Source organism: Acipenser ruthenus, chromosome 6 (assembly GCF_902713425.1).
Source record: "Acipenser ruthenus chromosome 6, fAciRut3.2 maternal haplotype, whole genome shotgun sequence".
Classification (NCBI taxonomy): Eukaryota; Metazoa; Chordata; class Actinopteri; order Acipenseriformes; family Acipenseridae; genus Acipenser; species Acipenser ruthenus.
Window position 1 is genome coordinate 74,023,042 of NC_081194.1, and position 14,534 is coordinate 74,037,575.

Below are 14,534 nucleotides of genomic sequence, written 5' to 3' on the forward strand. Positions count from 1 at the left end.
ATACTGGTTGTGGTCTGGGGGTGACATCAAAAGCCACCATGAAGGGCTTGGATCCAATACAGGATCTAATCTGAAGTAGCTCAGTATCCTTCCTCTTTAGTTAGGAAAATTAGCGTATAGGAAAATAAATTATAGTGTGGTGTCCAAATCGTGGTTACCTGGAATCTATAACGAGGCACTGACAATTTGTTTTCCCTTTAGTAATGTTTAAACTTCTATTCTCCAAGCATCATGCCAGGAATATGGAATACCAACAAAGCCACTAACATCACACAGAGCATGTCCCAGTGTGGCACACTATGTAAACCTTGGGTAGCCAGGTGAAGTCATTCTGTGGCCTATTGATTTGATCTAAATGTCACTGCATGTTCACAGAAAGTAGAGGGAATGACAGCAATAATTAGTATTGCGGCATCTGTTATCTTCACAATAGAATGACTTGTGGTCTGGCCTTTTCTACAGCACACTCTTCTCCCTTCTTTATGGAGTTGAAAAGTGGAATGATGATTTTACTGTTTCTTTTTTGATTTACAGAATGCTTCACACTTGTTTTGCCAGCAAAGTCATCTGGAGAAGGTGAGCTGAGATGCTGGCACTTCTACACAATTCCACCTGTGCCCTGCGCCTTACAGAATCCAATTTCCAATCACAAAACATTTGTCAAATGTTCTTCTAGCCTGATGAATGCAAACCACTTCTTCTCTGAGTCATAGGATACTGGATAAACCCTCACTTCACATGAACGGGGTGTGGGTAGTGTCATGTGCTGATAACCAAGGAATTATCCAATTTGCTATCAACACGTTGGTTTGCGAAAAGGCATCCAGTACTGTGGCAATGTGCCCCGTCCCTGTGTGCATTTGTATGTTGCGTGCGTGTGTTAATGTTGGTGTATAGATTGGTACACGGGATATAAACGGGTCTGTGTTTCACGTGTATTTAAAGTGTATATTTGTATTTAGGCACGGGATTGCACATCACGCACGTGCATTTAAAATATAATATGTGAACACGGGGTTTCACGTAATGAATTCACGTGCTGGGATTCAAGTGAATAATTAATTAGTAATTGAATCCCAGCACAAACAGTATAAATAGATGCACGTTTAGTCACTCGTAGTGAGGTGTTCGGTGAGTGGAGAACGGGATTGGAGACGGAGGTAAAGAGAATAATAATAATAATAATAATAATAATAATAATAATAATAATAATAATAGGTAAATCTGCTCACCGTGTTTTGTCTGTGTAGTCCGTTTTGTTTGTCTTTTTATTTTGGCGTGTAGTGCCGTGTCCCGTGTTTTTGTGTTTAAAACCTTTTATTTTCTGTTTATTAAATGCTGAGCGCGATCACGCGCCCAGCTTATACCAAACCACATCTCTCTGTTTATTTATTTCCTGCATCTGGTCTGACGCCACCCACTCCGGCCGTCTTTGTGACACGTGGTGTCAGAAGTGGGATCGACAGCGCCTCCAGGACTCAGGCCAGAGCAGGAACCGCAGTTTTGGATTTAAAAAAAATAAAAATAAAAAAATAAAAATGGCAGAAGATGCCATCAAAGTGCGGGACTGGATGCTGGAAAATGCTGGGCTGGAGGCCCAGTCTATACCAGTAGTCATCCAGTTCCTGCAGTTTATGGACAGAGAGCGATGGGAGGCATATGCGAGGGAACAGACCGTAAGCACCTGGGAGGAAGGTGTGGGGTTGGTCCTCAGCTACCTGGAGGCAGTTATAAGTGGAACAGCAGCCCAGGTAGCAGGTCCACCAGCAGAGGAAGAATGCCTGCTGTCCCCGTCTCCACCAGCAGAGGAAGAATGCCTGCTGGTTTTGCCTCCACAGCCCAAGCGGGAGGAGCCTGAGCGTCCACAGCCCAAGCGGGAGGAGCCCGAACATCCTACGCCTGAGTGGGAGGAGCCCGAACATCCTACGCCTGAGTGGGAGGAGCCCGAACGTCCTACGCCTGAGTGGGAGGAGCCCGAACGTCCTACGCCTGAGTGGGGGGAGCCCGAACGTCCACAGCCCAACAGGGAGGAGTCGGTGCGTCCACAGCCCAACAGGGAGGAGTCGGTGCGTCCACAGCCCAACAGGGAGGAGTCGGTGCGTCCACAGCCCAACAGGGAGGAGTCGGGGCGTCCACAGCCCAAAAGGGAGGAGTCGGTGCGTCCACAGCCCAAAAGGGAGGGAAGTCGGGGCTTCCACAGCCCTAGGACCCAAGCTGCCAGCAGAGGGAGAATCCCTGCTGGTTCCACCTCCACCGCAGTGGGAGGACTGCTTGCCCCTCCCACCTCCACCAGCAGAGGGTGAATACCTGCTGGTCCCACCTCCACCAGCAGAGGGTGAATGCCTGCTGGTTCCACCTCCACCGCAGTGGGAGGACTGCTTGCCCCTCCCACCTCCACCAGCAGAGGGTGAATACCTGCTGGTTCCACCTCCACCAGGAGCAGAGGAGCTGGAGCTGCCTCTGCCTCCACCACCGCCAGGAGCAGAGGAGCTGGAGCTGCCTCTGCCTCCACCACCTCCAGGAGCAGAGGAGCAGGAGCTGCCTCTGCCTCCGCCACCACCACCGCAAGGAGCAGAGGAGCAGGAGCTGCCTCTGCCTCCGCCACCACCACCGCAAGGAGCAGAGGAGCAGGAGCTGCCTCTGCCTCCGCCACCACCACCGGAAGGAGCAGAGGAGCAGGAGCTGCCTCTGCCACTTCCAGGAGCAGAGGAGCAGGAGCTGCCTCTGCCTCCACCACCGCCAGAAGCAGAACAGCAGGAGCTGTCTCTGCTTCCCGTACTTCCACCACGGGGAGGATGGTGGCCGGAGCCCCAGAAAGGGGAGCTGTCGGCCACAAAGAAGGGGGAGGAGGTCTGGAGACCACCAACCCCAGCAGCAGTTTCGCTGCCAGAGATCGTGGGGGAGGTCCGGAGACCTGCTCCCACTGCAGCTTCTTCGCTGCCGGCAGTACTGTGGTCGGAGCCCCACCAAGGGGAGCTACCGGCTACGAAGGAAGGGGGTGAGGTCAGGAGACCAGCATCCCCTGCAGCAAGTTCGCTGCAAGCATGGACCAGCAGGCTGTCAGCCGTGCCACTACCGGCAGGGGTGCTGACAGCATTGCCAGCCAAGGGCCCACTGAAGCCTCCCTTCCCAGCCCGAGACTTTGTCCTGGACTGCTGGATTTTTAAGGGGGGAGGTGGCCGTTGAGGCCATGTGTGCTGCGCACAAGGGGGGGTATATGTGGCAATGTGCCCCGTCCCTGTGTGCATTTGTATGTTGCGTGCGTGTGTTAATGTTGGTGTATAGATTGGTACACGGGATATAAACGGGTCTGTGTTTCACGTGTATTTAAAGTGTATATTTGTATTTAGGCAAGGGATTGCACATCACGCACGTGCATTTAAAATATAATATGTGAACACGGGGTTTCACGTAATGAATTCACGTGCTGGGATTCAAGTGAATAATTAATTAGTAATTGAATCCCAGCACAACAGTATAAATAGATGCACGTTTAGTCACTCGTAGTGAGGTGTTCGGTGAGTGGAGAACGGGATTGGAGACGGAGGTAAAGAGAAGAAGAATAATAATAATAATAATAATAATAATAATAATAGGTAAATCTGCTCACCGTGTTTTGTCTGTGTAGTCCGTTTTGTTTGTCTTTTTATTTTGGCGTGTAGTGCCGTGTCCCGTGTTTTTGTGTTTAAAACCTTTTATTTTCTGTTTATTAAATACTGAGCACGATCACGCGCCCAGCTTATACCAAACCACATCTCTCTGTTTATTTATTTCCTGCATCTGGTCTGACGCCACCCACTCCGGCCGTCTTTGTGACAAGTACCCAACATGTTTACCTTACTGTAGTGAAAAAACCATTCTGTTAATCACGGGTAAGACAGTCAGTCAGCCACACGATACATACAACACTGGTCACTGGCTGGAATGTGCTCATGTTTTCTAGCATTTACAACTGGGTTATATTACTGCAACAGAAATCACGCGCTCACACGAAAAAGGTAGACTTTATTTTTAATTACATTTGTTGGCAGTAGGCAGATGAAAATAATATCAAGTAACACTGGAATGCACAAGGTTCATTATAAACATATGGACAGTAATCTATCTAGAGATTTTGCAAAAGGATACAACAAATGCTGTCTACCAGTAATTGGTTGTATTCTGCACCAATGAAAAGGTCACGTTTCACTAAAACATATACATTAACTCTGAGCCTTTTTGGTCAGGATCATTAAGAATAACATAGTAATGTTAATTATATATTAAAAAACAAAAATAATAATAACTTCCATTCTTTGTATTTACTAAAATGTTACATTAATTACTTAAATCAATACAAATATATCCACAAAACTATGGTCATGCAAAGTCACTAGTGATTAAGCATCACAAAAAAGAATAGCATTTGCCAATCAATCTGCACTTTGAATCAGTACTGGAAATAATATATATATATATATATATATATATATATATATATATATATATATATATATATATATATATATATATATATATATATATATATATATATATATTTGGTTTTTTTTAACAACTACAATTTCATTCAATACATAGTGCTCCCATAAGTTTACTTCACAATATAAGCAACGAAATTCAGAGAGTTACATTTACATACATACAAGCAAGTCTGCTAAAGAGAAGATATCAAACCAATTCAATGCATCTTTTCACATCTTAACTACATTCAGTTGGAATTTGACAAACAGGTGCACCCTTCCCCAGTAGGTGCTTCTTTTAAAACAGCATCTCGAAATGGGCAGTCTCACCTACATCAGCTACTTATTGTTACACATTAGCTCTTTATAACTGGCTGTAAACATAACAGTTAACTTAAAAGAAGCTGACATATGGAACAGTTATTTATACCTGTGGGTTTAATAATAATAATAATAATAATAATAATAATAAATCATCCTAAAATAAAACTGTTGCATAAGTCAAGCACAATGCTGCTTCCACTTTGATACACAAAAAAAAAAGAAAAAAGAAACCGTCAGAATGTGGCAATGAATTTGTGTCCACCAATGATCTAGAAATGAGTGAAAAGGCATCCATTTGCAAGCAAAGCCAGTGGTTCACTTTAAAGTGTCCAGACAGGTGAGATGTCCAATCAGAACTGACTTGCACAGCTGGGGTCGCACTGTAACAAACGCACAATGGAAGGGTCGCTCTTGGCACCTTTAATAAACTCCTCAAGAGAAAGTTTACCTGAGAGAGAAAGGAAATAAAAAATAAATAAACATAACTGTAGTTCCTGTGTGTGTCTAAAAACGGTCATAAAATGCTTGGCTGTGGGTTGACATCTATGACAAAAGGGTTAAAAAACCCAAAAAAACAAAGAAAGAGCAAGATGTTTTAACATCAAAACACAACAGTTTGGAACGGGAGTCAAATAGATTTTAAATAAGCTTCGAAATTTACAGTAGAAATCAATTACCATGAAATGTTGCCTTCTCTAAAATGTATTTGATGTGATGGGGCTGAAATGAATCAGTAATTCAATTCTAATTGGTTTAGGTGTGAAAGATCTGCCTCTGGAGTGCAGAGCTTCACCTACCATCATTGTTTGCGTCCATTTGTTGAAAGATCTTGTCTGTGCGCTTCTCTGGAGTGGACTCGTCTTCTGGCATCTTCATCACAGAGGACACCATTTTGTAAATCGCCTTACGGAAGAGAAAAGCTATCTGTTACAAACTTGAAAAACTTAACAGAATGATAAAGACCCTTTGTGAAGTCATTAACAAAAAATCTACAGAAAATTGAAATTACATTCAAGGTTTGAACAGCAAATATTAGCATTAGAAATCCTAGAAATGTTTTCACAGTGCAACATTAGGCAGTTTAATCTTTGGAGACTGATGGCATCAAAATGGAAAGTTATGAGGAGAGGCACATTTCAAATTAGGTGTCGCATTTCTCAAATAACATTTGAGATCGCCTACATTTGGAATGATGATAGAAAAATCCAACTCCTAGCAAGGAGAAATGTTATTGGCCTTCACTTCTGAAGCCTCGTCACGTCCCATCATCACAACTGGCAGGGCTGAGTGCATGAAGCCTTTTCCTATTGCAGTCACTAAATCAGTAAAACACCATGAAATGTAACTTCTCTTCTTCATTATTAGGAAGGAAGGGTTCTGCTAAGAGGCCATTGCCTCTGTCCATTGCTTAGAGGCACCAGGGGCTGGTTTAAAGAGATTTTACAGACAGGTCTCCAGCAAAGGTGATCCTAACCTGATTCATCAGAACGCATACATGGGAAGAACTCTGCAGTGACCCTTTTGGTTGTACGGTGTAATACAAAACATGGTCAATCCATTATTAACTTCTGATTATACTAAAAATGGCTTAAGAAAATGATAATCTATAGTAATACCATTTCTATTTACAACACACTAATTTGGAAATTAACAGAACAGAAACCGTTTTTGTCTGACAGAGACCGCTCGAGCACACCGGTACTTTTATTAAAAACGTTATCGTATTACACTTTGGACACTGGGTTTATGCTTACATTGCAGACTGTTACACAAGAAAACAAACTGCCATTAATCCTATAAATCACACCAAAAAGAAAACTGGTTCTAAATAGATGACTGATCTGTTGTTAGAAAAAGTCTTGCAATATTTGAAAAGTGCATCGAAGCAATATGCTGCTTCGTTTTTCAAGTAATTATTTATATTTGACGTGACATCTGTACGCTTCATGTTTGGGATGCAATTAAGGACTAAAGTGTCAGCATGAAGTGTTTAAAGTGATGTGACTGTAAAAGCTTTTGCTTTTGATACAGTGTTAATTAATCCTGTTGAACACCCCACATTGTTATACTTGTTGAAGCTTTTGGTGCCAATATCATCATGGTAATCAGATACTGGAAGGATTTCCTCTTAGTCTATTAGCACAGATCTGCAGTCCAACAAAGATGAACTTGTTTATGGGTGATTATCATCTGTGGTCTAGTGCTAAGTTTTTTTTTTTCCAGGTTTAAATATATATACTATGTATGTGATCCTTTATGAACATTTTCGGGCCTATTTTCCTAAAACTTTTCTCAGAATTATTACAAGTTAAGGGTAAATGTAGATTTTAAAGTGTCTTTTGTGAAGAAAATAATTTTCTAATCCCTCTCGATGAAGGCTCTACCATGTGGTAGTTGACCTTGACTTTCATTAGAGGCCTCGGGATGCATAACTCCAGTCGCGGTCAAATACCACATGGTAGAGCCTTCATCAATGGACACTGTCCCTTAATTTACATATTCATTCTGTTTATATGTACTGTGTAATATATATATATATATATATATATATATATATATATATATATATATATATATATATATATATATATATATATTAGAGGTCAGCACGGGTAGAAAATCCGGAAGCGGGTACCTGTCATGAAAAATACCGGGATATCTGGGTACTTGCAAATGAATATTCACAAAAACAACTAAAGATCACAGATTAAAAAATAAATTAAAAAAATCACAGTATCTAAAACTGTTTAATGATTAACTGTTACATTACTGTAGCTTGTCTCATTCGCTTTGTTTTGGCTGCATTTTCGTCAGATATATAACGGTTGATTTTATTCTTAATACAAGGGTAGTAAAACGTGACTGACGTGTATCTGGGTAACTGATATCCAGGTGCTGACTGTACTAATAAAAAAAGCCTCTGTTTGAATACAGTTATTAATGTTAAATGCACTGCATGCTGTGTGATTCTTTGCAACATCTACTGCCATATTCCGCATTTGTTGTTTTAAAACATGGCATCCAGCAAAGGAGCATTGTGTGGAATTTCTTTACAAAGCTGTAGAAAACAGATTTTGCCTAGGAGAAATCACAAATATTTCTTATTTAACCCAAAACAAAATAGGTGCACGTTTCATAAGTGTGTGAGTAATGTTTTTCTCATACTGATTTAATTTTGTACTTTGCACCTTACGCATTTTGGAGTGCGTGTGTGTTTTCTTTGTTAATCTACTTCATTAAAATAAAACAAATGTTTCCAGTTTTTAGTCTGTTTTCTGGGGTACACCGCTCACAATACTGTATTTATTTGTTGATTTATTTTTAAATAAAGGCTACTTGTTTGATCTTTTTGGTAAGAAACTATATCTGTGCTATAACTGTAGATAAAGCATTTTGTATTGGAAGCCACGTGGTTACTATTAATGGATCACAGTTATCGCTGACATAAACCCAACAGGATGTTATGTTGTTTTCTTTCCGATTTAGTTCCTCAGAAGAATAGTCGCCACAGTTATTATTATTGAGGTCTACTTACCGCTGTGTGTTATTGTTTTCTGTAAAACATTGATATCCTGTCAGTTAAGAAAATGCTTAATGCAAAGCTTTAAATATCAATGACCATTAAAATGCTTCAGAAAAAAAAAAAAAAAACAAGAGTCCTAAATAAAAGCTGCAGTCCAATGATAACATTAGTGTTCTGCTACATACCCACCAGGGGGCAATCAGCACACCTTCATTTAAAGGGTGATTGCTCACTCAAGTTAGTAGGAAATCCATTCTATTGTTCCATTGTTACCATGAGAAAAGGTCGGCCAAGGTCACCCAAACAATTGCCTTTCACCTATAATGTTTAAAGCTAGTGTAACAAAACAGTCCCACAGATACAAGCAACAAGTTCTGCAGTGGCTGCAGCAAATGGAACAATTCATAAGCATTCCTCACCATGGACACATATAAACAATATTAAATGACAGATAAAGATATGTAAAAACTTGAGTTTGCAGCCATTTCTTTTCACAGAATTAGTCCAGTTATAATTTACTGTAAAGAGGTATAGCATTGTAACTTTTCCAGCATTTCTTCTCTCTCTATCTTTCAGTTTGTTGGAAAAGCCGACAGTAGTTGTACGGGTGGCTGAAGTGAAAGTCGATTTCACCACCACTGAACAAGTAAATAATACTGAATCATAAGTGTTATTCAAATCACGCAAGTACCTTGATGATGTACAAATAACTGGCCTGACCTACCAGTGCTCCATAATGATGTTTGATGAAAGACACTCTGCCTTTGCTCAGTTTAAAGCAACAAGACCTGACAGGGTTTCAACAGGAAGTCTGCTTGCTAGAATGAACAGGCCATGCTGATGAGGCCTAATGAGTTGAAGTGACTTACTGAGGTTACACAGGTGAGTGTGGATTGGAAGTTGCACAATCTTGATAAACTGTCACACTATGCTTTATTTGCATATTTTAATTAGTACTACATTAGCATTCTTCTAAAGTATTTACCGAATCCGACATGTTAGCACTTTGAATAAAATATCTTTCATGAAGGTACAACGCTAAACAAATAATTACTTTGAAACACTTTTGCAGTATTTGCATATGAAATTATATTTAAAAGCCCTGAGTGGAATTAAACTAGCAATAAAAAGGGGTACTTGCCTGTACTATTTCAAGCATTTCTCCCCGACTAATGTACCCGTTCCCATCAAGGTCATACATGCTGAACGCCCACTTCAGCTTCTGCTCCAGTTTCCCCCGAGACGTGACACTGAGTGCAATGATGAACTCCCTGAAGTCTATAGTCCCGTCTCCGTTGGTGTCAAAGGTGCGGAACACGTGCTCTGCAAACTTGGATGCATCTCCGTAAGGGAAGAAGTTTGCATAGATTTTCTTGAACTCTTCAACAGTCAGGTGTCCAGTGGGACAGTCTTTGAGGAAGCCTTTGTACCACTCCTGGAGCTCGTGGTCTGTGAACTCGGTGTTCTCCCGCAGGTCGTGTAGCACCTCTGGGCGCAGTTTACTGTTCTGCTTCCCCATCCTCGCACGCGCTGTCTAGACCTGAAACAAACCAGAAGAAGTCATTAGGAGGACTGCAGCGACAGATGGCATGAAACTGAATTGGTTGTAGCAGGTCATCGGGCAAGAATGAGCAAAAACAGCTTTTAAAAAAGGATCTCAGGATGGGGGAAAAACTATATAAAAGCAATGGGAATAAACATTGACGCATTTTAAAAACACAACACAATCTCCATCTTCAGTGCTGATATGACCTCCCGACCTACACCCACACAACATGTGGAATAGCATTCTTATAATAAATGAATGCAGACGTACTGATGCAGAGACAAAAAAAAACAGAACTGAGCTGTCCATACAAATGAATTTCCATGCTTTAAAAAAGAGCTCACTTCTAAACTCTGTCAATATGCTTATCTTTCCTGTTTTCTAATAATGTTTTTAAAATACAGAATAGCATATTTGCATGTAGCTGGAGTTTTCCAGCAAATCCATGAAAATATAGAGAAGAGCTCACTGACCTCCCCTGGATAATAATTTCCAAATAATTACAGTACATCATTTAGTGACTGCAGACTTAGAACACAATATTTTGGTTGAAAACACTGGAAAGTTCCCATTTTACTATTACTGCTAAATGTACTACCGCTGGCAACAATTTACAGATATGAATAGGAGAGGTTGTATTTCTGTATGTATACCACATTCTGGAAAGTTCCATGGTTACGTGTTTTTTTTTATAACCATGCATGTAAAAAAAGATTGAGTCGATTTTGTTTTCTCCCCAGCATATATCTGAAAGGAAACAGATGAGGGAAAGGAATAGCAACAAACCACAAGCAGACTGGAGGAGCCAGTCCATGACCTTTTAGCTAGCAGCGAGTAAATACAATTCTCTGAGAGATTGGAGTGCCTGAGGCATCGTATGTATTTAATGTTACACAAAGTTTGACGTCCAAGTCGGAAATAACAATACTGGAAAATAAATCCCATATTAAAAGCTGTATTAAAAAACCTTGGAATGTTTCTCCACCAAGGACGAAAGCGTTGCATTTTGCTAACTTCATGGTCGACTTTAAATGGAAAAACTGACTGAGAGGCGCATCTTTTTGAAACGCAGGAAGCCAGAAGGTAAAAAAAAAAAAAAAAATCAGATAGTATTACTATAAGACCTCAGAATCATCATTTTTTAAAGAAAAAATACAGGGGTGTCCTGTAAGCAGGAGTGTCAGAATAAAACAATACTTCTCTTGTGTGTCAAAAAAAGATTAAAGGCATACAGGGGTTAAAGTATGTGTCAATATATACCTATGCAGGTGGCCAGCCTCAATGCCTAGGGCTACAGTAAAACTCTGAGCAGGTTTGTCTGGGCCTCTGCTTGTCAGTGAATAGGGTGAGTTTTCCTATGAAGAAGCAAGAACACCTGCTAAAAGAGGACCAGGCAGCTGCTACTGTGAGAGAAAATCTTCCAAGGAATACCATCTGCAGTCTCAAGTACATCTAACTACACATTGTATTTAAGCACGGGGGAGTAACTTAATCATCAGATATTAAACTGAAATCTGTTGTATTTCACAGCACTGTAATAGTCCCGAGGAGATTCCACTCACTGTGTGTCAATAAGGTAGGTGGGAGGCACACAGGATGGTGGATACATTCACAGAACACGAGGGAAAGTAGGAAGAGTGCACATGCTAGGAACTGCTTTGACACATCCTTTCAGGGACTAACTTCATCTGGTTACAAGTCTGCCCTCATCTCTTTTGCAAAGGGAGCCCTAACACTTCTTGGCCAGTTCTAGAATAAAGGGGAAGTGTAGACCTACAAAACAGTTTTTTTTTTTTATTGCAGTCATTGGGACAGTTTTGAAAACTGGGAAAATATTATGCAACTCAATTTGTATTTATTTTTATTAAAAGGTATTTTATTCCCTTTAATATTCCCTGACAAGTATCGGAAATACACATTACAGGCGTCAGAGAAAGTGTCTGTAATTTCAGAATTAAATGACGAAAAAGCTAAAGCTTCGCAATTTTACAAACCCGTCTATATGTAAAGCAGTGACCCGTCTGGTAATCAGTCCTCCGAGAGCTATAATTAACACTGAAGCAATAGTAGCTCACCAGTTAAATATAAAAATATTGAACCGCCGACAGTGAAATTGCAAGAGCTGCATGTGGAGAGCTTCATTACATCCGTTTTGTATGCTTTGTTAACGCAGAAAGCCTTTCCTTCCTGAATAATTGAATGAGCAGTGTTTTCTTTTATTTATAGCCTGGATAAGCATAACATTATTGATGTGAGTCACAACTGGTTTTCTGCAACAACAAAAAAAACATTACCAACCTAGTTCCAATATAAAAACATGCTGTAATCGTATTATGCTATACAGTAAAAGTGACCCCAATCACCATACCCAGGTCAGTGTATTACATGCAGCTGCCCCTGGGCACAATACTAGAGTGCTTTTTTTCATTCAGTAACAGGACAGCAAGAGCATGGCCTCCCATTTCTTAATACAAAAGACAGTAGATCCAACTGCCTCTCTAAATGTTTCAAGAGAATGCTGAACAATATATTTTTAATAATCAAATCTTTATACTTTATAATATGCTACAGAACATACATCAGTTTTGATATATTTATTATTCTAACGTCATATATAAATAAACCCGGGAATTACTTTCTTTTTTTTTAAACTTCAGGGACATTCGCCAAGAGATTTTTGTCTGCTAACATTGCAGTGTATACAGTTCATGATTGAAATGAGTGGCGTATTGAGGGAACAGAAAACTAGCATTGTTGCAGGAGGACCAGCGATCTGGATACACACTGTGATCCTTAGGAGATTTTATTTTCTCATGGTGCACGCTCACAAGCAAATGTTACAAAATGTATTGCCTAGTTGATTTATGACCCATGAAGTGTCATTAAAAATGTCAAAAGTGTCGGCAATACGTTTAAAAATATAACACTGCGATACGGACAACACGGGACACAGCAAAGGTAATTTAATGCATTTCTTGTAAACTTTGCCGGGTGTTCTGTAGCATTTTAAGACTCACTACTGTGTTGCTCTAAAACACAACAAAGAACCATGTACAATTTCAAAAAGGCTTCCTGAAAAATTTAATTAAACAAGTTTTCTTACGCCTCTATTAATTACGTTGGTTTGAAAAAAAAAAATTTAAAACAATTGCATGAATGGAATATTTAATCCCTGTGCGCATGCATACAAATTATTGCAATATTTCACTGTCTGGAACAACTACTCCATTACATCAGTACAAACATAACTTAGCACCTCCACATATTACAAAGCAACATATTTTTTGATGATTTGGAATATCTAGAATCTGTGGAAGGAGGTAAAATTCCAAAAGAAACATCGAATGCGTCATCCAGCAAAATATTCCAACACAGGTGGACCGATATAAAAAAATGGAAAGCTGCATACACAGATCATTTAAGGCAGTCACCTGCAATGACAACACAGAGCATCAGGAAGGCAGATAGATGCACAAGATCTTCTTGATTAGAAATAATTCAGTAATGGGAAATGCATGTAGTGGTGTTTTTATATTTACACAATATTTTGCATTTTGAAATCCGCACAGTTGCAGAATATTGATACACCTGGGTTAACTGTGGTGGATACCCTTTCAGTGCAGTTTTATATTTTCCACTGCGAGTATTATTGGTCATTTTTACTATGCCTTGGTGCTGAATGTTGCTTTTGTCTATGTAGTTTGCGAGCACTTTTGAAACCTTAATAACAATTTAAATGGTATTGACCCAGCATGGCTAGTCCCACAGTTTAGTACATTATCAGAAATGTTAGACACAGAACCATGACTCCAAAATACAAAGGGTAATGACGGTGGGAGGTTGGGTGGGTGGGGGACGGAAGGCAAGGATGCCTTGAGCGAAGCAGAGAGGCTTCAGAAACTGTTCATCACAAACCCTTTCTTTTCCTAGTTTTTTATCCACTGGACCTTCTAAAATACACAACACTGTGTTGTCCATTATCTGTTGATTATATAAATATGTGTATATATACACACACATACACACACACAAAAAGCTTTCATTTCTGTTCCAGTTCTGCTCTTTCAAATAGTTACTATGTACAGTTACTGCATAACTCATCTTGAGACACTGCATACAATCTGTATGACAGCTGCTTTATGATTCACTGGGTAATACCGGGCACAAATCAAAACACCCCAGCCATCCTCTCTCTGTCTGCCTGCTGTTTAATCTGACAACAAACACACAAGCATTTCACTCTAGTTTTCATCCAAAATGTTCGTTTCAAGCTTTTAAGCAGTGATTCTGTCTGACTTTTGAACATTTAACAATGTTAGCAAAAAAAAAAAAAATTTAAAACAATAATACCAGAGACAGAGAGGATTACCAGATGTTAGACTGTTTTTATTTTTTTGGCAGCAATAAGACAGAGCCAAATCCAAATATAGGGATATTACTTACAGCTTCTGGTGGGTCTCAGACAGTATACCAGAGAGTACAGCTCATTTAGCAAACACATGTTGGTGTCCTTGACCTTACCAGTGTAATTCAATCAGTGTTTTATTGGTTAAATCAAACACTAAAATAATAATGTTGGCAAGAAATTATGCATAATACGGTATTAACCACTTATGCTTACGAAAAAACTAGAAACGTCCATAAATTCAACAAATATGACAAGAGAGTGATCTTTTTCTAG

At 39.9% G+C, this 14,534-nt stretch overlaps 1 protein-coding gene across 2 annotated transcripts in view; it reads right to left on the reverse strand.

The window, feature by feature from the left end:
- Positions 1-3,985: 3,985 nt before the first annotated feature.
- The window catches only part of LOC131737346 (hippocalcin-like protein 1), a 43,340-nt gene continuing 32,791 nt past the window's right edge, over positions 3,986-14,534 (reverse strand). The window contains exons 1-4 of one of the 2 annotated variants that reach the window (XM_059025797.1): positions 10,327-10,461; positions 9,449-9,847; positions 5,582-5,687; positions 3,986-5,232 (exon numbers count right to left, since the gene is read on the reverse strand). In XM_059025797.1, the coding sequence (XP_058881780.1) occupies positions 5,135-5,232; positions 5,582-5,687; positions 9,449-9,826 (582 nt within the window). In that variant the 5' untranslated portion in view covers positions 9,827-9,847; positions 10,327-10,461 and the 3' untranslated portion in view covers positions 3,986-5,134. Of the gene's footprint in view, positions 5,233-5,581; positions 5,688-9,448; positions 9,848-10,326; positions 10,462-14,534 lie in introns of those variants that run through there. The other variant, XM_059025796.1, reaches the window with a different exon arrangement.